Source organism: Amblyomma maculatum, chromosome 11 (genome assembly GCF_055883805.1).
Source record: "Amblyomma maculatum isolate TAMU_Amacu chromosome 11, ASM5588380v1, whole genome shotgun sequence".
Taxonomy (NCBI): domain Eukaryota; kingdom Metazoa; phylum Arthropoda; class Arachnida; order Ixodida; family Ixodidae; genus Amblyomma; species Amblyomma maculatum.
The window spans coordinates 42,900,618-42,928,328 of NC_139354.1; the positions used below are offsets into that span (position 1 = coordinate 42,900,618).

At 46.2% G+C, this 27,711-nt stretch overlaps 1 protein-coding gene across 1 annotated transcript in view; it reads left to right on the forward strand.

Moving 5' to 3' along the window:
- LOC146173650 (venom metalloproteinase Antarease-like) overlaps positions 1–27,711 on the forward strand; it is a 57,095-nt gene that overhangs the window by 15,857 nt on the left and 13,527 nt on the right. The window contains exons 5-8 of the mRNA XM_084585239.1: positions 601–731; positions 7,729–7,806; positions 8,077–8,195; positions 23,538–23,587. Of these exons, the coding sequence (XP_084441365.1) occupies positions 601–731; positions 7,729–7,806; positions 8,077–8,195; positions 23,538–23,587 (378 nt within the window). The remainder of the gene's footprint in view (positions 1–600; positions 732–7,728; positions 7,807–8,076; positions 8,196–23,537; positions 23,588–27,711) is intronic.

Below are 27,711 nucleotides of genomic sequence, written 5' to 3' on the forward strand. Positions count from 1 at the left end.
AGAAAAGCTGAGCATGGTGATGACAATCACCACCCCGTTTCAAAGGGGACACTCCATCTATCAGTCCGTCCGTCCACCAAATTGGTGTCTTTCATGCAGGATTTCTGCTGTTTTGAAACACTTTTTTCTGCTTGAAAACAAACCTTGAACTTCTTTTGCGCATGCGTAATTTGTGCTGGCGACGTCTGAGTGACAGATGCCGACCGGCGGAAGCAGACGCCTACAAATTGGGATTCACAGTTGGCAGCTCATTGAAGTAAAAAACACCTTAGTCAAACACATACGTTTACTTTAATCAACAAAGCTTTGGGGTATGCTGGACAGCAATTAAAGTACCCTACACTCCAGAGAGGCCGACATAGTTTGCAAAAAAAGCAAATCGTCTTGACCCTCCATGTAAAATGTACGCAGCAATATTGGACTAAAGTTCGTGCACGAGGGCGGTTCGTATTTATTGGGATTGGCCAGCAAGAATTTTTGATAGAGAACATCATTGCTTTTTATTTTTTATGGTCTAATTTTGAAAACTAAGTAATTGGATTGAGCTCTAGTTTGTTGTCTGCGCATTATTAATTTTGTTTGCTTCTTTTTCCGCTGTAGAGAGTCGAGCCCCTAATTCCAGGCTGCCCGATACAATCTTGCCGGAAGTGTACGTAGTCATGGACAACTTTTACGCCGGAAACGCCTCCAATGCCGATTTAATTGGCTACCTAATGGTTTTTATTACGGCGGTGAGTTGCTCTGTTCTGTTTGTTTTCCTTAGTGCATTAGACAATAGTTCTTATTTGGTTAAAATACCGCTGCCTGCTTTTTCCGCGAAGCCTTGAGCAACACACAGTCTTCCGCACACCTCAAATCCCAAAGGTTCCGCTTCTACTGCTTCCTCCGATGAGCTTAGGTGCGGTAAAGTTCATTAAAAACATTTCTCGTGGCCCCTAACCACATTAAAGCCACCAAAACAACGTCGAACAAGAAAGCAGGCATTTGGGGATCCATGTAAGAGACTGCACGTCGAAAACTTGCTCCGTGCAATTCACATAATGTAAAGTGCTAGCAAAACATAATGAGCAGCTGGTTTGCGAGATAATTGAAGCCGCTGAAATAGCCAGACTGCGGGAACGATGTGTAAGCAAACCGTCCCTACTCATAACACAAAAAGAAATCGAGCTGCTAATTGTGCAGTCTTTTCCGCGAGTGTTCAGAAGTGAGTGTACCACGCTGTGTGCAAGAGAAGGTTATGCGGCACGTGCATTTTTTTATTATAACTATGCTGAGATGTGCAGGCCACTTGTACGTGATGTGTGGCACAAGGGTATAAGAAGTTGTGGGTTTTCCAAAATGAACGTTGTTTAAAGTCAACGCTCGTTGTGTCGTCTTCCAATCTTGTGCTCCCGTCCACGTTCCGCGCTGTTACCTCAAGACACATTATCAATTCGCAATATGATAGCGTTACAAGTTGTTTTCCCTATCATTGAGTATTTTGTCGCTCTTTCATGGTTGTTTTCCTGAATCTCCATGCACCTGTGCGTGCAACCAGACACTTCAATAAATGCACTTTTGAATGTTATTGTGTCTATCATAAGTCGGCGTTCTAATCTTCGTTGTGCTTATTGCTCTTCTGTTGTTACTTTCTTATTAGTGCGATCGCGTTAAAGGCTCCGTTCACTAAAAGATCCGGAATCAGTGTAGGTCTTGACTTCGTTGTCATTGTGAGCGAAAAATCACGACCGGTGCGCTGGCAGGTGCTAGCTAGCAGCTGGCATATTCACGCACAGCGTAGGATGGCCAGGTGATACTTTTGACCAGAGCTCCCGATTCGGGCCTCTCCTTTCATAGAGAAGGATGATATCAGAATGAACCTGCCAGTACCCTTGCATTCTGAGTCGTACACTTCAGCCTTAGGCTACCCAGACATATGCATACGGCTTGATTAAGGGGGGGGGGGGGGGCTTTACATGCTGGGTCTGTAGACTACGCCATGGCGTCATACCCTTTAAAGGGCAACTCCGGTGGTTTTTTCAGCATTTTATGTTTTTCATTGAATTACATTCCTCGGCACGTCCTGACTCCAGCACAAAAAACCGTTTTTCAAAATTCCAATTGGAAGTATTTTTAAAAAAGAAAAACAGCAAATCGAAACCAAAACTGCTTTCACGGCCAGAAACGACGTCCCATTTGACGAAATGGTGACGTCACACTCAGTATTAGAAAAACACTCGTACGTGCGTTGGATGGTGAAAATAAAGTATGCAAATCATGACGCACTGCATAAAATGTCTGAGGTAGTTCAATATAAGCCTCACAATTTCATAATCACGCGGGAAGTGGACAATAACGCCTGTATACTGTTTGTGACGTCAGAAACTCAGTGTTGCCCGCAGAAATACTCTCAACTTAAGCCATGGAAACGGCATATTTTAAAGCCGTATTGCGCGTGAACGGATTATCGTACGGCGGCCAAATTTTGTAGAATGCGTCAGGACGGAGAGGAGAACCTGTGGTAAAAGTTTCAATACAATATTCGAATGTCAAAAAACCCCCGGAGTTGCCCTTTAAGGGGCAGCTTAAGTGTCTTCCATATTTTTTCTTTCCATAGCTGTCTTCACTTCCGTTGCTTTTATGTGCACCACAGTAGGACTACAATGACTGCTAGTCGACATCTGACAAAAATATATAAAGCAACCATATTCATGTAGATGTTGCCTTGAATGTGCCAATGTGAAAGCACAAATAACCGAGCCGCCAAGAATGAGTGGGTAGGTACGAGGGGGGAGACCTGGCCTTATTGTCCGCCAATGCTATTATCTTTATAGCCTGTAAAAAGTGTGGTACGACACCAACGAGGACAAACTAACAAGCCAGGGAGCCCGAAAAACAAATTGTTGTTTGGAAGGCCTGGAGATCAGCAGCTCGGCCCATCTCGCACCCTCTCGCCACCCTCTCTTCAGAAAAAAAAATCATTATGCACCTGGCATATGCAAGACGTGGTGACTCGTTGACCCAGAGTTGACGCGCGTCAACTATGTATATGACAGGTGCCTGAGAGGATTGCGCCTGGCAAAGGTGGGCCCACGCTAAAATTACCGACTATACTTTTTTATGCTACTCACTACGCAATAACTCGGGTAGCTTATTGCAGTACTGTTACTGAAGTTACCAACTTCCTTCTGAATGAAACACTTAAATTCCGGTTCTCCCCGCCAACTTATTACCGGCAGCTGCCGCTTGTTCCTCTTCAATGACCCCGAAAATGCTATCTGTTACTCCTTCAATAAATTTAAGCTGACCACTGCCCCCCCCCCCCCCCCAAAGAAAAAAAAATCAAGAATTCGCATTATACGTTTCACTGTGTCATCGTGACTGTGATACTACTCGCTGTTGCTTAACATTCCCTAACAACTTCTCCTAATCTGTCTCCTCTAGTTATACTGCTCTGGCATAACAATGCATCAACGGTGCTTGTGGGCCTTCCAACCCTGCCCTCTCATTAGCACGATTTCAAATGATAGTCTCACTGCGCTCTCTATTAGGGCTTCAACTGCCAACGCCGCCGCATGATTTTAATCTCCTCATGAGCTTAGCTTTTGAGGCGGCCGCCATGTTGAGGCATCGGGCTTCGTGCAAAACTTTTGTCTCGTTATGTTTACCTGTTCCACGTCGTTTCCTAAGTTATCGGAGGCACCTATGACATCGTACCGATCTTCCCGGAGACCACCTCCCAAACTTCTCGTCTGATGGTTTACCTCCTGCTTGTCTCGTACTAAAATCTGCAAGGTCACGGTGTTTTTACGGCCGGGGTCAGGCTCAGCTGATAATGCGAGTGACGAAAACATGAAATAATTGTACCTTGAGGTGGGCTGTCTCTCAGCGTTGCGTGTAGTAGGATATCATGAGAGTCGCAGAAGCTTGAGGTCAATTCTCTCTAACAAGGCCGTGCTGATGTATGTCATCCCTAAATGTCTACATGCACAGGTCTGGTTTAGCGCTTTCTCCAGTCTGCTCACTCTGAGGTAAACAGGAATAAATAAAACACTTCTTGCTCATTTGCCCCGCTTCACAATAGTGAGACGGCGATTTCTGGAAAAGAAACTGCAACAGCATAGCCTTACTTTGAGTATCCCGATTTTACTGTCATTGCCGTCGTACTTGCGTACAGTATAAGGCCTGTTTTTACCGCATTTGAAAATTTCTTACTGGAATCTAAAAATCTGCCTTGCTAACATTTTAAGTCAGATAACTACGAACCACACAGGGTTCTTCTGTTTGTGTTATAATATCTTCTAGTTTCAGTGCATTCGTTTAGTTTGTTTCTGTCTTCCCATTATTAATTTTGTTTTAAGCGAAGCAAATATACATCTAAAAAAACTCACCTGCACCCCAATACTTGACGATCTCCTTGGTATGTATGTCCCAGCTGTTGTGACGACAGTAGCGCCAACAACAGCTTCTGTGCTCTCTACGAGTTCAATGCTCTTGACTTAATAGCTAGGCCCAGGTTTCTTGATGCGTCTGCCTTATCTTGAGAAATGTAAGAATAATCGATTTGCTTATGGTTTACAGGATTTGCCGCCCCAAAGCGAGTAGCGGTGAGATGTGTCATAACCGAGGGCTCGGATTACTTGAAGCACCCTGGTTTAATAAACGGGCACTGACCTGGGACGACAGTAATATTAGTCGTAGCAGTCACCAAAGCAGATGTGTGATTTCTTCCACGGTTCTTTTACAATCAACTTCGGAAAAGGGGATGTAGTGATATCTCTCATAGGGGTGGTAGAGCGCATATGTAACACACTACGCTTTGCGGTTCGAACCATGTTAGTTCACGTGTGGCAGTGTAGTTTTGAGCCTTAAGAACTGGTGAAACGGTTGTGATGACTTCCCCGAGCGTAGAACCATCCTTACAGAATTGAGCATTGGTGCACCATCTTGAACGCGCCTACTGCCACTTCTGTGCCCACAAAGTTTCCTTCGTGACTGTCAAAGATTGGGACACCGGTACTGATTAAAGAGCGAATTTGTCTAACAAAAAAGGGAGGCTTGTAACAAACAGTATTTGCATGCCGGCATGAAATTTATAACAGCACTAGGTACGAATGTAAAATCAATTTCCACCTATCGCTAAATTTGTGATAACAAATTGGGAACAATTAATCGCGTTCTTTCATCATGTGCTTCTTCGGCGTTGGACCTGCTAACTAGTTTATAGAGAATAGAAATGTATTCGTAGCAGCTGGCTATGGCCGCTAATTCATTTTTTTTTTACTCTTTGTGGCATTCTGAGCAGTGCAAGGTCACGTTTGAACACGGGGATGTTATGGTTAACACTAACGTAACTTTCATTCTTAAGAGCATTTCGTGACGGTATATGTAAATTGTCGACCCCTAACGTTTTAGATGTAACTGATCAAATGTTCAAGGACCAGAAAAGCAAAGAAACAAACAAAAGAAGGAAGTAAAAGGGGATATTCTGTCCAAACAATTACACTAAGAAAGTATTCCATTCGGGGGAAAAAAGCGGCGGAATTTGCCACTATGGCAAGAGGAAATTTCAGACATGTACGACTAGAACTCGGGAACTAACAAAACTGGTAAAAATGAAATTGTAAGCAAGAACCTGTAAGTAGGTGATAATAGAGTAAAAGCAGGTAGTAAAGACCGGTAAGAGCCTCTCAAACTACACCAGCAAAGGATTCAAATACAGACCATATGGAACAGTGAAAGAACGCAACGGGAAAGTAAATCACTTCCGGTCGTCTTAAAAGACAAATGATTGTCATGCACGTTTTTTTTACCTAAAAGGCCGCGTGAAAACAAATTTAACGCGGTAGCATTAACCACAGAATTCGGCTTTGGCGGCGTTGGCATTCTGACGAAACATCAGGTATGGCATCTAACATAGCCGCGCACTCGCTGGACGTACAGTTGTTTGCCGTTATCTTTGTCAGGAGCTACCAACTCGACTCTCTACTTTCATGCGGTTTGGGGGAGGGGGTGATATAACAATCAACCTGCCAGAACCCTTGCATTCACGTTATACCTAGGCCACGCAGGCTCTTTTATACGGCTTGTTTAAAACAAGGCTTTATAAGTGAACTGGTAGCCTAGGCTATAGCATCATACCTTTAAAAGCAAAGCTTATGTGCCCTTATGATTGTTTGGCTGTTTTCGAGCCTTTATATTAATATAACCCTAAAAAACTTGGTAGTCACATGAGCATGGCATTGGGCGTGGAACTGAATGGCTCCTTGACCTTTTTACTCTTTTCCTCCCTTTTTTTGGTGCTAATCAATTCATAAATACAAACCACCGTCCAGGTTACCCGACATGACACACTACGCTGCTGCAGCAATCATACACGAGTTAAATTACACGACAAACCTGTTGTGGCATGGCCATACGCGAATTACACTGCCCGGCATATTACTCATGTAGACTCATATATGAATCACGTTAAAGGACGTACTACACCACAACAGTACTAATACAAATACTACTACGTCACACACAACAATGAATTCACTAGGACACCATGTTAGACACATCTGCCGACAGTGCTTTGTGGTCTATATGTAGCGCGAGGGCCTAGATTTGATATCCAAGAGGGGAAATCGCTGAAACGTATCGAAGTTTATGTTCAGAGCTTGTAGCATGTTCTCTATTTTCAGACGCCCCTTACGCTAATGTTACTTCATTTCGGCACTCTTGACTTGCTGATGTCATTTTCAGATCCTCAAATTATTTCTGATGGACGCCAAGCTGACTACAGCGGGCTTTCGGATAAATGTGCGATCTCCTTGACGCTGTCACATGAAAACTGAAATGCCCTTTCTCTCAATGGAAGGGTGTAGATACGTACCTTCACCTAATGGCTGATAGACTTAAAACTGTTTTGAATGCGGACAATCATGGCGGTCAATTTTGTACTGCATAATAAAGATGCCAAACATATATATTGAAGAACACAGGGTAAACACTATATAAGTGTGCTTCTTTGGCCCTCGCAAGGTCATATATTTAGTTTTGGATTTGGTTTGGGTCTGGGGTCTAACGTCCGAAGGAATTCTGACGCCCCAAACGACTCAGGTGATGAGAGACGCCGTAATAGAGGGCTCCGAAAATTTTGACAACCTGTGGTTCCACAACGTGCACTGACATATCCCAGTCGGAAAAAACTACAGAAAATTTTCTGATGTTACGACAGAAGTTCTGTGAGGTTTTTGACGGGAAACCTGTTGTGACAACAGAGCATTCTGTAGTAACATCAGAACTTTCTGTAGTTACAACAGAAAAGTGCTACAAAACTACAGACAACAGAAGTATACTACAGAAAAACTACAGAACTACAGAAACGTACTACAGAAGTACAGAAAAATCTGATGGTTACGACAGAACTACAGGATATTTTGTCGTATTTTTGACAAAGTTCTGTAGTTTTTTCGACTGAGATCGCACAGCATATGGGCGCGAAGCTTTCCTTAGCCTAGCTTTTTTTAATTTTGATTAAAAATATTGATGCACCAGCTTATGCAAATTGATTGAAGAGCTATGTGTTCATGTTTTTGAATTAGAAGATTGTCGAAGATGAGGACCGCGTTGTATTGTTTGCTGAAGACGTTATAAATTTGTGGTTAGTCTGCTGCATAAATGTCAACACAAAATTTGGCCGTGCCTTATATTTTATCAGTGGTAGAAGCTCTCAATCTGGCATGCTTTTGCTTTCATTTTCAGCTAAATATTAAGCTTGCTGATTTGACAGAACCAAGAGTTCGGCTCCGTTTGGTTGGCGTCATCAGAACCACCGTCTTGGTACGTTCTAGTCCTTCTTAACCCTTTGACGATTAAATTTGCCGAGAAAGGCATGTTTGTAAACTAAATATAAAATCTTGTTACGTGTACAGGAAAGCTCACGCAACCACCTTCTTAAACTTCGCAAAAAAACTGATGATCACTGCCGCGCATGCATGGCATTAACCCCAACGTATATGCATGCACTAACGTACATGTACGGCAATGACCGTGAAGGTTAGAGTCATTTACTGCATGCTCTGTGTGGTTTGTATATGCTCCAATTTTCAGAGTGAAAGCTATTATTGGAGAGGAAGTAAAGTCGATGCATTGTACACCTTAGCTAACTTTCAACAAAACATTCAGCGACTTGGAATAGGCAGCCCGGATATATATTTCATTCTAACTAGGTAAGTACAACTTGCATTAAAGCGTGTTCACTAACTTACGGTTTCTTTTTCAATCTACCAAGTCAAAAAGAGCACAAAGCTTTAAGCAATGAAAGCTAATTTACAGGCAATACAATGTATGCCGGACCCTTCATTTAAACCATAGTTTGTCTCATTAGCAGTTTTTGAGGAAAACGAGATTACATCCAGCATGTTGGCACACAAGTGGGTCAAAATCTGAAACACACCTGTCAAACCCATTCGCTAAATGTCCGAAGCTGAGCTCTACAGATTCAGTATTGAAGGCTCATTATCAAAGTAAATTTTGCTCTCAAAGGCAGACAGTATTCTCTTTTTATATTAACGGACATATCTACGTTCATCTCATACTTTAATCAGGGTTTAATAACAAGACACATTCGAGGAGAGGAAATAATGTACTATTCAATCTTCCACAATATGAGTATTCTAAAAATAAGCTAATTTAGTTTCAGGCTTTTTATGTCTAGAGCAGCAATTTCTTCCTGTTATGTTTCACAGTGCATTATTGTTTACCTGTGGAATGTTGTGATTTTAGAGCGCTTAAGAATAATTACGGTAAGCGGCAGTCCTATTGAAGCTTCGGAAATTTTTTCTTTCATGTTAATGTATTGTTTATTTATTTATTGTGTCATGGGGGCCTCTTTTTGGTTTTCTTTTTCCTTTGACCTTGTGCAGTACCGATACACATATTCCCTTATTGTAACTGATATGTAATATTTATGTGCTCTGCAAAATAAAACAAATAATGTTTTGCATTTTTTAGCCTAAAAAATTAACCGGTCTTGAACTCAGCCTAAACTGATTAGGACATTTGGAAACACCTTCTGCCGCGGTTTCCTTCGAATTTATCTCTGATAAACTAGCAGTCTTGTGAAAAGGAGTGAAAAGTTTTTCGTAGGACATAGTGGCACCTCTTTCTCTTTTTCACACTCAACTTCTTATTCCCTACGACGAAGCTCTGGAGTAAGCCGATAAGTTTAAAATGTACTGCGCCACTCCTTGCCTATATACCAATTTGCAATTTACGCACAGTTTGTAAGGCGCCCTTGTACTCTGCGATAACAGTGCACGTTAACGTACCCTACGAATGTTGCAATTTCCAAAGCCCTCCACAACGAAATCTCGCACAGCTTGAATCTTAAGGACGTTAAACCCTCTGACTCATTGTCGTGACGCTGGGACTAAGTTGACCCGGCCTTCACATGGTAGCGTGCAGAGACTCGGGGTTGATGAAGGATTGAATCTTCGAAGTTGGTAAAATATATACAAGCAGGTTTAATGGCACTTTGAGAAAACTTATTTACATGATTATTTACATGAAAAAGAAGGGTATATTAACAAAATGGCAAGCGTAAAGAGTTCATAGCGAGAAGCGTCTGGATGAGCCGTTAACCCAGGGCTCAGAGCGTCTTTTCGTGCTCTGCAATGTCCTTAAAACCCCCTATGTCCAGCCCCTCTCTGGAGATGCTGACCAACCAGTTCCAGGGCACGCCCCTCAGATATCGGCATCCAATCGAACACATCACTGCCCTGATGGTGCGATGCACTGACTGGTCCGGCATTGTTTCGTTGGGCGTGGTCACTTGTTGGCGGGAAGAGCATGGGAACGGCGAGGAGGTACATTTCTATTCTTCAGCAAAGATTCGATATGCTGGTTCCGGTAAGTGGATTTCCTTCTCAGAAACCCAAGTGCACGTGCGCGCCGCATACTGCTCCCAGCATTGTCCCTTTCCAGCAATTGCAAATCTTTCCTGCATTCCCGGGAAATCCTCTAATGGCCATAATCACCTTGCTCCTTTCTTGTCCTGTACGTCAGCGGACGTGTCACTCTGTCGTCTCCTTTGGACAGTAGGCATTCCTCACTGAACGATAGCGCTTCTCGACGGAAAGGGTGAACAGCTATTTCCCGCAGGGGGACATTTCTTTGTATTTTTCTAGACGTTTCCTTGACAAGGCCAATTTGGCATTTGCAGGGTCTCTACAAAGCAAAACAGGCTTACACAAAAGGATTCATGGAAACAGGCTCACTTAGCGCCCTTTGTACCAACAGCACATATCCACAGCACTTATCCATGCCCACAGGCGAACAATAGAGCGCGTAAGTGCGGATGATGCATGGTCATAACAGCCTCCTCCCCCGCCAGAAGAGTCACGGAGGGCAGCAGTCGCAGCGGCTGCATGAAGAGACGACTTAATGGCCTGCACATGAACGCTTGAAGCTCGCTGTTGCTTGTCGCGTTGTCTTGATTGTCGTAGGCCAAATTGCTTGAGCTGTCTGAAACTCAACCACATGTCCAACCAAGCACTCGGCTCCCGTCTGAAGAGACCAGGTTAAAAGAAAACTGCCATCGTTGTTCGAGAAAAGCCCACACTCAAGACGCTCAGGACCCACGTATTCCTAGAAAACCAAACGTGCTGCTTTACATAGTCACACATATACAAGTGCACGAAAAAAAAATCTGATTATCAATTTGGATACATGGTGAGGAACACCTCGGACCGCTTAGAAACAGCGGCTAAGCGCGTCCGCATTCCCATTTAACTTCCCCTTTTTGTATCTTATTTCAAAACTGTACTGCTGTAAAATCAAGGTCCACCTCAGAAGCTGACTGTTCTTCGATGTCGCAGTTTGCAGCCAAGCCAGGGGACAATCGTCCGTCTCTACGGTGAATTTGGCCCCTCCAAGATAGCACTGCAATTTTTGAATGGCCCATACAATGCAAGCGCACTCTGCAATGAGCTCTCTCTCTAGAACTCAGTTTTCTGCTCAGGTAGAGCACGGGGTGCTCATTACCGTCGTCATCTCTCTGGCAGAGAACAGCACCTAGCCCTCGATCACTGGCATCACACTGAACCATGAATTCTCGGTCATAGTCTGGAGCTCGCAATACCGGACGGCTAATCAGCACAGCCTTCAGGTTTACGAAGGAGGCTTCCTTTTGTTCGTCCCAGACTACATTTGTCGGTTCTGTCTTGCGGAGAGCGTCGGTCAGAGGGCTGGCCAAAGCTGAATAGTTAGGGATGTAGTGATTGTAGTATCCAGACAGACCCAGGAATGCTCGAATTTCCGTCTTCGTGCTCGGCCGCGGGTAGTCTGCTACCGCAGAAATCTTAATCTCGCTGGGTTTCCTGAAACCTTGACCTGCATTGTGACCCAAGTAGTCCACGGTCACCCTTGCCAGGCAGGTATCCCATTCGCGCTTGTTTTCATAGCACAGTCCCCTCAGGACGCGTTTGAGAACAGAATGCCATCTTTCTACGCTGTTGCTCTGCGGATGGTGGATCGAGCTATGCACTACCTTGATGCCGCATCGCTCGAGAAATGAGGTGGTGAGGACACTTGTGAAAACGCTACCCTGATCACTTTGGACCTCGGAAGGGAATCCAACTCGTGCAAACACTGACAGCAGCGAATCCACTACACTCTCGGACGTCACCTCGCGCAGCGGAACAGCTTCTGGAAACTTTGTGGCTGGGCATAACATAGTGAGGATATAACGGTACCCTGACTCTGGCACAGGAAGTGGCCCAACTAAATCTATTACTAACCGTTGAAACGGCTCGGTAATGATTCGTACTAACACCATCGGAGCTTTCCACTTATCTTGCGCCTTTCCAACCCGCTGGCACGTGTCGCATGACCGTACAAAATTTTCCGTGTCCTTAAAACATCCAGCCCAATATTCTTGCAACAGCCTCTGCTTTGTTTTCCTTATTCCAAGGTGACATGACCACGAACTGCCATGGCAAAGTCGCAGTAAGTCTTCGCGGTACTTTTGGGGAACGACTAATTTGTACCGCTCTACTCCGCGCTTATCCTTGAATAAGCGATACAGCATTCCCTTTCTCATCTCGAAAGAAATATTCTTTGCTGTCTTAGTGGCGCGGTGGCGCTCCCTTATCTCCTGTATCTTGGGATCAATTGGCTTGCTCCATAGCTAAGTCCTCTCGGATTCCACTTAAAAGTCTCGTGAGATTACTAGACACTGGCAGCAAGAGGTTACTCTCAAGAACGTCCTCATTCCGCGTCTCATCAAGCTCATTTTCAAGTTGACTTATCTGAGATGCCTCGCTCTCAAAGTTTTCGGACCTGCTATCTTCCGCATCGACCACTGTTTTATCTGCCGTTTCCTCCGCTGTGGATTTTTCTGGAATGAGCAGTGTTGCTAGTTCTCGCGCCTTTGAACGTGTAAAGGCTTGTACAACTCTGTCTCCGAAAAGGATGCCCCTCTTTCGCAGTAGCATGTCCGATTTGTTGGAAAACAAATACGGATAGCACTTAGGAAGCTTTCCTGAAACGGCAGCCTCGGTTGCTAACTCGCCGAAAGGGCCCTCGATGACCACGTTCGCGATTGGCAAGCACACACTCTGTTCCTCCACTACCTGGCGGATCCATGCACACTGTCCTGTATAGTCGGAAGGCGACACATACGCCAGGTGGACAACATCCATCGTTGCGGCCGAATCGCGCAGTACCTTGCAAGGCTTCCCGTTGACTACTAGGTCATGCAGGTAGGGTTCCAAAAGCTGCATATTTTCATCGCAGGCACTGACATACGAGAAAGCAATCTTTTCTTTCCTGCAGTTGACGGCAATGTGACCCTGCTCATTACACCTAAAGCATATGAGCGGCTTCCTAGCCTCAAGCTTATTCTTTGTGTTCTGCGCGTTGGTCACTTCCCCACTTTTCTCACTGCCGTCCTTTCTAGGGCGTTTGCCTGAAGAAGCCTTCCTTTCTTCGTTTGCAAATCTAGCAAAGTGCCTTTTCTGACGGTTATTCACACTCAACTTGGGATTGCGGGGCCTATCCACTGCTGGGTTGCTGAATTGTCGGCGCGAAGCATACTCCTCAATGAGTTCGGCAGCTTCAGTTGCCGACTTAATGTCGCCTCGGTCCTGTAACCAATTTCTTTCATTTTCTGGGAGGCAGTTATAAAACTGCTCCAAAAGAATTCGCTCGACTACAGCGTCCCTGTCCCTGTAGGAATCAGTGCTCTTTAGCCACTCGCCCAAATTGACTCTTAAATTGTACAGGAATTCAGGGTAACTCTCGTCCCTGGACTTAGTAGCGTTTCGAAAACGTTGTCTGAACGCCTCGGCGCTAAGCCTGTACTTTCTCAGAAGGCAAGCTTCGACCTTCTCGTAGTTGTCCGCGACCTCCTTGCTTAGCCGCGCGACAACCTCCGCTGCCTCGCAGGGCAGAACCGTCAATAATCTCTGAGACCAAGTGTCTCGCTGGAAGGACAGTTTTTCGCAGGTTCGCTCAAAGTTAGCTAGATACAGACCGGTATCCCCTGATATCACATATGGCTGCATGTACTTTGACATCTTGAAATCTGCCTCCGTGTTGAGAAGAGGTACAGCTAGCTGGGGACAATTGCCCGACCTCTTGCTCAACTCTACTTCTAATTTCCGGAGCTCAATTTCTAGCTCCAGCCTTTTTGCTTCTCTTTCAATTTCAATTTCACGCTCACGCCTCTTTTCCTCTTTTTCCCGCTCTTTCTGCTGTCTGAGCTGTTCCTTTTTTTGACCGATGAGGTTCCATGCTTCACTGAGCTCCTCATCATTGGTTCCCAGATCAGTGATTGCCTTTATAATCAAGGGTTTTCGTGCCAAACCACTTGTATCAATTCCCAATTCCTCACACAATTGCAACAGTTCCGGTTTCTGCAGCTTTTGTAGGTCCATGATCGCTCCGAGTGTCGGCTACTTCCAAAACAACTGTGCAAACCACCAAACCTAAAGGCGCTTATACACTCTTTACCAGTTCTAAAAACTAACCCTGTTCTAGAACCTGGTCCACATCAGAAGAAAAGCCAAGCACTCACCCACACATGCGATCGATGTTCCGAGCTGCTTTCTTGTTGGCCGATTGTTGTTCCTGCTTGTTGCTTGAGATGCCACGTCCGATCACAAGATGTTGTGGCTTGTAGCTTCAGACCCACCTCCAATCACCGGATGTTGTGGCTTGTAGATTCAGATCCCACCTCCAATCACCAGATGTTGCGGCTTGTAGATTCAGATCCACCTCCAATCACCAGATGTTGTGGTTTGTAGATTCAGATCCCACCGCTGGTCACCAGTTGTCGTGACGCTGGGACTAAGTTGACCCGGCCTTCACTTGGTAGCGTGCAGAGACTCGGGGTTGATGAAGGATTGAATCTTCGAAGTTGGTAAAATATATACAAGCAGGTTTAATGGCACTTTGAGAAAACTTATTTACATGATTATTTACATGAAAAAGAAGGGTATATTAACAAAATGGCAAGCGTAAAGAGTTCATAGCGAGAAGCGTCTGGATGAGCCGTTAACCCAGGGCTCAGAGCGTCTTTTCGTGCTCTGCAATGTCCTTAAAACCCCCTATGTCCAGCCCCTCTCTGAAGATGCTGACCAACCAGTTCCAGGGCACGCCCCTCAGATATCGGCATCCAATCGAACACATCACTGCCCTGATGGTCCGATGCACTGACTTGTCCGGCATTGTTTCGTTGGGCGTGGTCACTTGTTGGCGGGAAGAGCTTGGGAACGGCGAGGAGGTACATTTCTATTCTTCAGCAAAGATTCGATATGCTGGTTCCGGTAAGTGGATTTCCTTCTCAGAAACCCAAGTACACGTGCTCGCCGCATACTGCTCCCAGCATTGTCCCTTTCCAGGAATTGCAAATCTTTCCTGCATTCCCGGGAAATCCTCTAATGGCCATAATCACCTTGCTCCTTTCTTATCCTGTACGTCAGCGGACGTGTCACTCTGTCGTCTCCTTTGGACAGTAGGCATTCCTCACTGGATGATAGCGCTTCTCGACGGGAAGGGTGAACAATTGAACGAAAGTACTTCCGGCTATTTCCCGCAGGGGGACATTTCTTTGTATCTTTATAGACGTTCCCTTGACAGGGCCAATTTGGCATTTGCAGGGTCTCTACAAAGCAAAACAGGCTTACACAAAAGGATTCATGGAAACAGGCTCACTTAGCGCCCTTTGTACCAACAGCACTTATCCATGCCCACAGGCGAACAATAGAGCGCGCAAGTGCGGATGATGCACGGTCATAACACTCATATAATGTATTTAATTTCTTGTTTTGGGAGAAATTAAAAGCACAGTGATTATTTCACTCTCGGTGGACCCCTACGCGACATATTAGTATACTGGATTTACAAACATTAGATGATTTAGGCAGGCTAAAAATTTGGGTCACTCCTTGCGCACTAAAATAAGTATTTTAAATAAAGACCACGTTTGTACAATATAGACAAAATAACGGCGACAAACATAACCCAGCACTTACACAGCCCTACTCCATTTGAAAGTTTTCACCGTCAAGCAACCCTTCCTGCGCAGCTAAGACTTGGCAGGCGGTGAAGTGCGGAGCGCAGAGCGTTTCATGGGAACCGACAAAACCCTGACGCCAGTTGGTCGGTTTGCAGATGCGGTTCGCAGGTACGGAAAGAGACGGCACCATAGGTCCCAGTCGCGAGGGCAGTGAGTATGCGTGTCTTCATTGATGGAGCCGTGTAATGGCTCCACTTTCGGCGGCAATTTGCCCGCATCACTGCGCAGCGCCAAAGGGGAAGAGGAAATAGACTGCTGCTGCTGCTGCTGCTGAAAGAGTCTGCTACTTAATTGGATGTGGGCGTGGCTCACGTAGAAGTGCTGATGTTTTACAATATTGCAAGGTGGTGGAAAGACTGTCGGGACCAAGATAGAAGGGCACGGGGAACTGGGCTGCTATTAGGGAGTCAAATCGGAGGCAGGGTCATTGCATGTGGCAGTATATATGCTCTGGAAGGGCACGCCGACATTCCAGCCTCTTTATTAGGGCGAGTGTACAGGATGGTGCAAAGATTCACGACGCCATAGCAGCACATGATTGAACGCTAATAGGTACAGCATGTCGGTGACTGCCGATGAGGCTTTGAGCAATCCAGGAACGAGAAAGACGCGAGAACATGAGAACCTAGAGTCGACGGTCGAAGAAAGACAGCACAGACCCACTGTTGGGACACCTACTAGGTCCACTACTGAATGCTACACCCCCTTCTGCGCTGCCTACTTCAACACGACCTCGCATGCTTGAATTATGTGTGCTCATATGACACTGCGGCGCAGACCAACTTAGAAGCATCACACCCATTTTCATCCTTGTAGAACATTAGCTGACCTACTAGAATTCTTCAGTCACGTTACTCTGAAATTTGAACTTGAACAACAGTTGCCACAGCAGCAGGTCTGCAAGGTTAGTTACCTATAACGTATGAAATGGTTCATAGGGAAGAAAAAGCGCCGCAACTGTCGCCGTGGATGCCCACACGCGCCGGAAAGGAAGGGAAGAAGGTGGAAGTGAAAGCGCAAATAGTGGAGGAAGAGCCGAATCGGGGTAATTTCGACCTTCGGGGATCTTTACAGGGCAGTGATATTGCAAAGAGGGCAAAAAAGGAGGGCAGGTGGTGAAGGGTGGCTGTTCCTGGCCCTACGGGATTGGGACTGGTAGGTCAACGCCGCTTCCTGCGGGGGCTAGTCTGCCATCAAATTTTTATGTGTTGTGCCCCGCAGGGGTGGCGCAGTGGTTAGGGCGCTCGAATACTGTGCCCAACAACGCGGAATCGAATCCCGGCCTCAGCGGCCGCTTTTCGATGGAGGCGAAAAGCTAGCCGCCCGTGTGCTTGCAATGTCAGTGCACGTTAAAGAACCCCAAGTGGTCGAAATTTCCGGAGTCCTTCACTACGGCGTCTCTCATAGCCTGAGTCGCTTTATGACATTAAACCCCCAAAACTAACCAACTTTTTATCTGTTGTAGGCCGTCATTGCACCCACCGCCGCTTAGGTGGTGGACTACAGCTGTTGCGACGCGCGTCTTTCTCTCCCTATTCTTTTTCTTTATTCACTGATCTCTCTCTTCTGTTGTTGTTGTGGCTGTAGGAAGAAGGAAAAGAAAATGCACGGGCCTGCTACTGGCTCTGTAGCTGATCCACCTCCGCTGCGTCGTGCGGACAGAAGAGAAAATAGGGATGAAAGAAAAAAAAAGAAGGAGAGAAAGACGTGCGCCGCAACAACAGCCGTCGTCCACCACCTTAGCGGTGGCGGGTGCAATGACGGCCTACAACAACAACAGATTCTTACGCAAGGTGCCTCCCAAAGCGGGACCCCACCCCAAATAGACAAAAGAAGCCCAAAGCACCACAAGGACAAGACAATCCTATCCCTGCCGTAGCTCGTGACTCCCACCCACCCTTTATGGTTTCTCCCCATATCGACTCTCATGATGGCATCTCCGAACCGTAACCTTACCTTAACCGGCAGTGGAACTGCCGGGGCTTTGGCCAGAAGCGTCATGTGGTTCACCAATTGCTGTCCTGCGCTACGGGACCTGACATCCTTGCCCTGCAGGAACCCTCCAACCCGCTCACCCTCCCCGGCTATACTCCTATTCTGCCCACATCAGCCACACCCCCTCGCGTAGCGTTTTTAGTTAGTAGCTCAATTACCACCATCTCCCATCCCCTAGCAATTCAAGATATTGATCACCTTTTAATTGAGCTTGTTCCGCAACACGCTCGAGCGAACAGCCTCTTCGTTCAGAATGTATATAGCCACCCTAAGTGCCTCAAAAGCAACTTCGAACGCCTCTTTACACTTGTGAAGCGCATAGCAAACAAGTGCCCCTTACTCGTCGTAGGAGACTTTAACGCCCCACATAGTTCCTGGGGTTACCCGCACGACACACCAAAACGACGGCGGTTGTGGTTAGCCGCGCAACAAACCTGTCTCTCTCTGCTCACCGACCCTACATTTCCTACGCGCAAGGAAACCAGTGTCTGCAGAGACATTACACCAGACCTCACGTTCGCACATCGCCTCCCTCATGCCACATGGTGCAACACACAAGAGAATCTAGGTAGCGACCATTGCGTCATCGAAATTCTCTTACACATTCAACTACCCCGCAGGCCTCCCAGAGCCTCCACTTTCAAGAAGTGGGACTCTTTCCGGTCACGTAGAGCAGCCCGCGCCTTCGCCCCCATCACAGACATCACTTAATGGTCCAAACAACTACAAAGTGATGTCCGATCCGTAACTCTTCCCCTGCAAGAGGACTTCCCAAGCGACACAGTTGACTCCCACCTCCTACATTTATGGGAAGCTAAATCAGGCTTAGAACGACGCTGGCAAAAGCAGCGTTGGAACCGCACACTTAGACGCCGCCTCGCCCGTCTTAACAAAGAGATAGAGGCGCATGCAGCCACTCTTTCACGACAAAACTGGGAATCACTATGCAACAAGCTAGATGGCAACATGAGTCTACCTCGGATCTGGAACCTCTTTCGACACTTAATAGACTCCACACAGTCAAAGACTACCCAAAGACATAACCTCACCAAACTCATGCATTCTTCCGATACACCTCCACTGGAACTTCTCCAAAAACAACTTAGACATCAGTACTTCCCTACATACCCTCCTGTAACGCACCCCGATTATGCAGGCCCCCCTAACGACCTCCTCGACCAACCCATTACAGAAGCGGAGGTTCAGGCTGAACTCCAGAAACTTAACACATCCTCAGCCCCCGGTCCAGACGGGGTTCATAACAAGGCACTCCGGAATCTCGACGCTCAATCTGTTGCCGTCCTTACTGAATACTTTAACGACTGCTGGCAAACGGGCACCCTCCCACCGCAATGGAAAGAGGCCAAAATCGTCTTCATACCCAAACATGGGAAACCTCTGCTCACCTCTAACCTCAGACCGATCTCCATCACTTCTTCTGTTGGAAAGCTCATGGAGCATGTACTCCAGACTAGGCTGTGCCAGTACCTAGAAGGCAACAATCTTATGCCCACTTGTATGTTTGGATTTCGTCCTGGGCTTTCCACACAGGACGTCTTTCTACAGCTAAAACAGTACATTCTCGACTCCCAAACCCACGACACCAAAGCTATCCTAGGTGTGGACCTCACTAAGGCATTCGATAACGTTACGCAGTCAGCTATCCTACAGAATCTTAGAACCCTGGGAGTGGGCGCCAGGATGTACAACTACATCCGAGATTTCCTCAGCCACCGCACAGCCACACTTACCTTCGGCGACGACCGCCTCCCAAGCATCACGCTGGGAGCACGAGGTACGCCCAGGGTGCCGTCCTCTCCCCTATCTTATTCAATATAGCACTTCTTCACCTACCTCAACAACTAGCTCAAATCCCCGACATCCATTTCAGCCTCTACGCCGACGACATCACTGTCTGGACAAACCACGGCAGTGACGCCGAAATAGAAGAGCACCTACAATTGGCACTAACTACCATTGACACATACGTACGGGAGCGCGGCCTGACCTGCTCCCCTTCAAAATCAGAGCTCTTTCTCTACCGCCCCAAGCCGTCAATCCTCCCATCTCCCTCACGCTAAGTACCCATTCCATCCCACTAGTATCCAAAATCCCAGTGCTAGGGCTAATGCTCCACTCCCATGGCGCGCACGGAGAAGCCATAAAGGCTCTCTAAACACACGCTCAACAGGCCACCCGACTGATTCGCCGCATAGCGAACCGCCGGGCTGGCCTACGCGAGCGAAACACCCTTCGCCTCACCCAGGCTTACATCATAAGCCGCACCGTATATGCCCTTCCATACCTACCCCTCCGACAGAAGGAGAGAGACCGGGTAAACGCGCTCCTGCGGAGTTGCACGACGATGGCTCTACGCCTTCCCCCCAGCACATCCAACGATCGGCTTCTCAAACTCGGTGTCCACAACACCTTTGAGGAACTTACTGAAGCCACCTTTACGGCACAAATATACCGTCTATCGAACTCAGAGGCTGACCGCGCTCTATTATCCAAATTAAACCTAAACCCGATTACACACCCTACCAAGGGTGTCCCCTTTCCTTCTATCTTCCGCTCTAACCTCAATATACCCCCCCTCCCCAAGAACATGCACCCTGAGCGAGATGGGAACCGCAGAATAGCAAGGGCTTGGACCCTCCACAAACAGTATAGCGAGGACCATGAGGTGATCTATGTGGACGCCGCGGAATATACGTCAGGCCACCGTATGTCCTTGGCGGTAGCCGACAATTAAGCAAAACTTCTAACCTCCAGCTCAATCATCACCAATTCGGCCATAGAGGCAGAGGAGGCAACCATCGCATTTGCTCTGACCTCTACTTCGGCCAACATAATTATCTCTGACTCCAAATCTGCCATTCTCAACTATGCCAATGGCTACATATCTCGCACCGCTGCTGGCTTACTACGCTTCTGGCAGCCCTGGCACCCTGTAACCCTTATCTGGACGCCAGCACATGCCGGCCTCCCTGGCAACGAAGAGGCTCATTCTCTAGCCCGAGGTCTCACAGGCCGAGGAGCGTCTGCTCTCCTTCCGCAATATTCTCTCATATTACCTGGCCAAACGAAGAGAATACGCACCCCCAGCCCCGGCCCTTACCATAGCGCAGGCCGCACACTGGCGACGACTACAAACTCGCACTGCTCCATACCCCATACTACTACATGCCAGATACCCAGACCAATTTCCCTCCTCATGCAAACTTTGCGCAAACCAGGAAATTTTCTACACACCCTCCTCACATGCCCCACCTTCCCTCATCCCCCATCACCGACTGTGGCGGAGTCTTACTGGGAAACTCTACTGACTAGCACTTCTACTCAAGACCAGCGTCGGATCATCTCCAGTGCTATGAGAAGAATAGCGCTCCAAGGGCTATCCTTCGCTTTGTAAGGGTGCCCTCCTCACAGTGAGGGAGCACCCAAGTGCCATGTAGGGGGCCCCCACTATTCATATCATTGGCATTAAATGTTTTCACTACTACTACAACAGATAAAAATTCAGTGGCAGGCTAGCCCCCGCCGTAAGCTGCGGTGACCAACACGAAGCAGCGGAAGTGGCTCAGCTACAGAGCCAGTAGCAGACCCGCGCATTTTCTTTTTTGTCTTCCTACATGCCACAACAACAAAAACAACTGATATCACAAAGCCCGCGGATGAGTCATGGTTTTGCCTCAATTGAAAGGCCAATATGTCGAACCTAATTCAATATGTAAAAAAGATGTTGGCCAAGAAAGGCTGACCCCGGTGCATACGAACAAAGCTTAATTGATGTCCAGCCTAATCGGCTACGGAGCACAAGGCCTCCATTGATCTTTAATTTTTACCTGGGATTCCCTCAAGATTCCCCATTCAGCACTAGAATTTGATATCGGCCTAATCGGACAAAATCGATCTAGCTTAGTACAGTGAAAATAACGGTCACCTCCAAATTTCTCCGGGTCTCCTCCACGTTTAATCTGCCCACCCCTGAAGTTTGATCTCATCCGAGTTGTTGCAAGTTGAAGTGCAATTTGATTCGACAACGAAGAACACAATGGCTAGCTCAAAATTTTGTCCGGGCGGTCCCCATTAGGCCCGAAATCTCCGAAATTCTACCTCTTCCAATTTATGCTAGAACTGATTTCCAACCTAATTACACTTTGGTAAACATGACGATGACTTCCAAATTTGAGGCGCGCCACCCCGAAGTAACATTTTAGTCAATTTCGATCATAATTGACCACCCATCCATAATTCCACATTTCACCATAGTAATGCGGTTCAACATGTGTGGCCAGAACAACTTTGCAAATATTACCTCCGCCGATTTGGAGTAAAATGAGTGTCCAATCAAAATCTAGTAAAGGGAACCTAATGGTGACCTCCAAATTTTGAACGCAGCACTCACTCATCCCCGAAATTTCACCTTGCCAATTAGCGCCAAAATGGATGTCCTACCATAACTTACTGTGCCCAACATGATGGTGACCTGCTTATCTGTCCTTGATAAGAATTGGTCCACAGGAAGGGAAAGGCGCAGTATTAGTCACATTTGTTTCTGTGGGCACCTCAACAGCGCCGTAAGGGAAGGAAGTGGAAGTGAAAGTGGGGAGAGAGAAAAAGAAGCCGTAGTGGAGGGCTACGGTGTAATTTCGACCAGTTGGGGATCTTTAACGTGCACTAACATTGCCCAGCACACGGATTCCAGTGCGATGTCAGGGCACTTTAAAGATCCCCAGGTAAAATTACCTGGTTGATTTCCAAGCTTTGGTATCAGCCATTGTGATTTTTCATGATTGGTCTAAGTAACCCCTGCTATTTTTTTCGGTTCAACACTGTTTATTGGATGTTTTTGTGTAATGTGTGTGTGTAAGTACACGTAGTGCTTCCAAATCTAGCTACCACATCGGCTACCAGTCTCTGGGAAAGAGTTCCTTGTCATAGTCGGCATGAAATGTCACCATCAATGTCTTTGTTACATGTGTCAGATCAATTGCATAACTGGTGTGTGATTTTCTATATGGCAATGTTATTGGCCCCGCTGCAGTGACTGTAAGTAGGTAGCAAGCACGGCCATCGAGCCAAGAGACCCAGGTTCGATATAGACCGCGGTGGCTTTCTTTCATGGAAACGAAACGCAAAGCGCTCATGTAATTTGCAAAGCCAGTGCACTAAAATTTCGACCAAGGTTTCGAACGTATCCAGAGACCTCCTCAACGACATCCCTCAGAGGTCCGCCGGTATAGAGAGAAATCCTAGGCAAGCGCATTTTTAAGTTGTCCACGAACTGATTTGTTATATTGTACGATTCCGCTTGAACTCTGAAATTACTCGCAGTTACCCTCACCATTTTTGCAGCCTTTTACTTCTAACGTTTACTGATATAATCAAAAATGTTTTCTCTGGTTTACAACAGCAGTTTTACGTACTCGATGGCAGCACAGGATAACCTACAAATATTTTACATGTATCATTGCTGCAAGGTGAGAATATCCCAATCAATATTTCCATAACAGTGTCTTATATAATACGACACAGTTGCCTAACAGCCCCGCCGCAGTGGCTCAGCGGATACGAAGCTCAATTACTGAAACGAAGAACGCGAGAACGAATACCGGCCACAGCGGTTGCTTTTCGATGAAGGTGAAATGCAAGGCTTACGTATATTGTGCAATGCCAGTCTACATTAAGAGGTCTAAATTTCCAGAGTCCTTCACTGCGGCGTCTCTCATAGCCTGAGTCGCTTTGGGGCGTTAAACCCTATAAACCAAACGAAGGAAACCAGTTACCTGCGAAATAAGCCTTGTGCTCAAGGATGCGGAATTTCATTAATTATGCAAGAATTAGTAAATCACTGAACTAATCAGTCAGCTGAACCACTGAAGGCTGTCGCTGTTCGGGTTAGGCTAATTACATTGCCATTAGGCTTACGAATAACGCTGAAAGTTAACAGAGCGTTCCTTCATTTTTATATTGATTTCTGTACTTTCAGAGAGGACTTGACTGGAGAACTGAATGGTGCAATCGACTCTAGAGTAGCAGGTCAGTTACGTATATGAACTTTATTTCCTCACATGTGGTGTTAAAGTTTATTACCTTCCTGGTATATTCTATAAGAAATATTTGGAAACAATGCTTGCAGAGACCTACACAAACTCCCCATCTCCATTCCAGGCAGATATAAAATACCGTGGGTATCTTGTGCAGAAATTATTATTGATGATTGCCAGCAAATACCCCCTTTTTTATGTTCCGTATGTACTACTTGTTCCTTTTCCAACTGGATACTCCTTCAGAACTGAAGTATGAGAAGTGAATGTCATTCATTGCACGAATCAACATTAATAATAAAAGCAGTGTATTAGCAATGTGGGTCTAGGTGCTCTTGGAGTTTTTTTAATAGCAAAAGGAGCTAGTGAATTAGCAATGTATGTCCAAGTGGTCTTGGAGTTTTATTAATAACAAAAGGAGTGAATTAGCAATGTGTGTCCAGGTGGTCTTGGAGTTTTATGTGCAGTGTGTTTCCGTCCGCCTCCTAGGAGAAGTATATTGTGATAAAAGGGTTATGCTTAATAATACCCACACGGGTGCAGCCACACAGCTATGAAATCTAACTTCAGAACTTTTCAGATGTTTCGCATCGTTGTACAATTTGCTTTCTTCTGCACAGAAACTATGATCATCGTATGACAACTAACAGATAGTTGGGCAAAGCCGTATTGATAAAATTTTAGGTGGTTATGGAGTCATTCCATAAGCACTAAAGAAGAGAAGCACAACAGACAAGCGCTGACTCGCAACGAACTTTTTATTAAGAAAGCGGATTCTTATACAAAAATATGTCACATGATGTTACAAAGAATGAAAACCTTGACCAGGCAAATTTTTTGTAACATTGGGTGACATAATTTTGTATAAGAATCTGCTTTCTTCTTAATAAAAAGTTAGTTGTGAGTTAGCGCTCGTCTGTTGTGCTTCTGTTTTTGTGTGATTCGTGTAGTCGTGTTGTTCCACACATTGTGAATTATGTTACTATATTGCCTGAAGAGGATCAAATATTGCGCCTCCAGGTGTGTTTCAATAATCCACTAGAGTACATAAAAGGGGAAATATTGTTTTATCTATGGCAGCAATCGCTATTCTCAAGACCCTGTTTGCCTCTGAGTGGGCCTGCGTGCCAGATATCCATGTACGTTGAAATAGAAACCACGACTTTGCTTGCAGAACTTTAGAACTCCGCATGCAAAGCAGCGCGAGATCCGATGTTCTTTTTTTGGCCCTTGTTATAAATGCTGATGACATTGCCTTGCTAAGCAACTCGGGGGATGAACTGCAAATAATGATTGGTGACCTAGTCAGGAAAAGCAGAAAAGTAGGCTTGAAAATCAATATGCAGAAGACTAAGGTAATGTTCAACAGCCTCGAAAAGGAACAGCAGTTTACATTAGATAGCGAAGTACTGGAAGTAGTAGGCGAATATGTCTACTTAGGACAGGTAGTAACCGCAGATCCGGACCATGAAAAGGAAATAACAAGAAGAATAAGATTGGGATGGAGCGCATTTGGCAAGTACTCACAGATTATTACTAGCAGCTTACCGGTATCGCTAAAGAGGAAAGTATATAACATTTGCATCTTACCTGTACTCACCTATGGGGCTGAAACGTCGAGGCTAACCAAGAGAGTTCTACTTAAGTTGAGGACAACCCAGAGGGCTATGGAACGAAAAATGGTAGAGGTAACATTACGAGATAGGAAGCGTGCAGAGTGGGTAAGAGAAATAAGTCAGGCTACCGACATTCTAGTGGAAATTAAGAAGAAATGGGCATGGGCAGGACATGTAGTGCGAAGAGAGGATAACCGATGGTCGCTGAGGGTAACAAACTGGAATCCAAGGGAAGGAAAGCGTAGCAGGGGGCGGCAGAAAGTTAGGTGGGCGGATGAGGTTAAGAAGTTCGCAGGGGTCAAGTGGATGCAGCTAGCACATAACCGGGTTAAGTGGAGAAATACGGGAGAGGCCTTCGCCCTGCAGTGGGTATAGTCAGGCTGATGATGATGATGATGATGATGATGATAAATGCGGTGAGCTTTAACGCTGAAATCTTTGTTTCCTGTGCATATGAGACTCAATGCTAAAGGCTTTGCAGGGATTAATAATCACAATCCTCTGCATCTGTTTTAGGAATGCTGTGATTCTAATGTAACTTTTAGGATTTGTGACTTGATCGCAGCCTCCTACATGCGAAATGCCTTGCTTGAATGGCTGAATAATCTGCTTCGTGTTTGACAAACCACACTTAATTCAACATTGCAGGCGTGGTCGCATGTCTTAGTTCCCGCTTCACAAGACCAAAAATAATTCGGCTTTTCTTGCCCTTTTAAGCCGACAGCCTTGCTGGGCTCATGGTGATAATCTCGCATTGGCGAGATCTGTCCGCGAGATCTGTCCAGAAGATGCGTCCTCGATATTGGTGGGGTTCGGTGCAACCTTTGAGAAAAAATTATCATCCAGCGAGAATCGAACTCCTACCCCTCCGATCACCATTCGAGCGTTAAACTAACTACAGCATACCGAGACCGTTAAAAACATGACTTAATTGTCCTTGACTAGCGTTCCCGCCATATCCTTGGTCTTCCGTTCTCTAGGATGGAGCGTGGTGCACGCCATCTGCCATTAGCTATGAAACCCAAGCGGCGCAATGTGCGCACACCATCGCCGCCCAGTGAAGCTACTAATTTCGATTCCTATTCGAAAGGAGCCGTTATGCTGCGCTGTGTGATTGACGGGGTTCAGAAATAAAAATACTAAAGCAGAACCGTCTCCAAATACTATCGTATTATCGCTCCTAAGGGTCTTAAGTGTCTAAACAATTTATTTTTTGTTCAGTCTACGGGTAAAAAGCTGGCGATGCATTAGTCCCGTGATGGGATCTCTTTGGACGAAGGAGCTGTTGGATGCAGATATATCAAGAACACGATGTGTTCGGATGTGAGTGGCTTCCTTTCTAAAACGTGACCAATGAACATTTAGACAACAGCACCATTCATGGGCAGATAAGTAATGATGGTGATAAATAAAATGATCTAGAGAAATCTGTAGAGAAAAATATCAGCGTTATTCCCAGTGTTATGCACACAGCTTTGTCGTAATAAAATATTTTCTGTTGTACTATAACCGGTTTATGGGAACAAAGAAACCATACATACAAATTGTTGAAAAAAGTATACAAGCAGCACATAAATTTGATAGTATTGTTACGTGGATGTATTTAGTGTTACTTGCGCTCCAATGGGCGGAACTCAGCGCAAATTCTTCAACATCCACTCTGTCAGCGTCGTCGTCTTCTAGCACACTTCGTCGTCCACGCGTTCCTCGGTCGTCGCCGTCGTCGTCTGTGAACAAACCACTTCTCGGTCACGCGTTTCCCGGTAACACTATCCCCCTCGGCAAACGACAACGTTCCGGTGCGTATCAGGAGTGCGATGTAGAGGGGAAATAATATGGCTTGGGGCAGGCGACATGCACTGTTTCATAAGTTGGTGTAGCGGATGGTGACTTTTGGCGGAGTTGCATAATCTCATATGTTACGTCAGTTACTGGGAGCACTACACGATAAGAACCGGTGTAGTTGGCAAAAGTTTTCCGCACTACCACACACGGCGGAACGGGAGCCAGAGCAAAGCCAGAGACCCGGGAGGATAATGAACATCACGGTGTTGAGCGTCGTAGCGGCGTTTTTTGTGCTTCTTCGGAGGCAGAGAGCATGTGACGAGCAGTCTGCCGGGCGGCATCGGCTCGGGCGATGGTATCGCGGGCATGAGTTGTGACGGGGCCAGCGGTGGAAGCAAATTGTCGAAGGACAGTAAAGAGAAGATAGAATGGAGAGCACCCAGCACCTCCACCAAGATGTTACGGGGATGAATTTAGTGCAACTTGCGCTGCAATGAGCGGACCTCGGCGCAAAGTCTTCATGGGCCGTGCAGAATCCACTCTGTCAGCGTCGTAGTCTTCTAGCACATTTCGTCGTCCACGCGTTCCTGGGTCGTCGTCGTCGTCTGGGAGCAAACCACTTCTCGATCGCCTGTTTCCCGGTAACAATATTTATTTATTGGTCAACGACATAGCGAGCGAGAATTAGTGCACAATCCCCTAAACGCTTTACTGC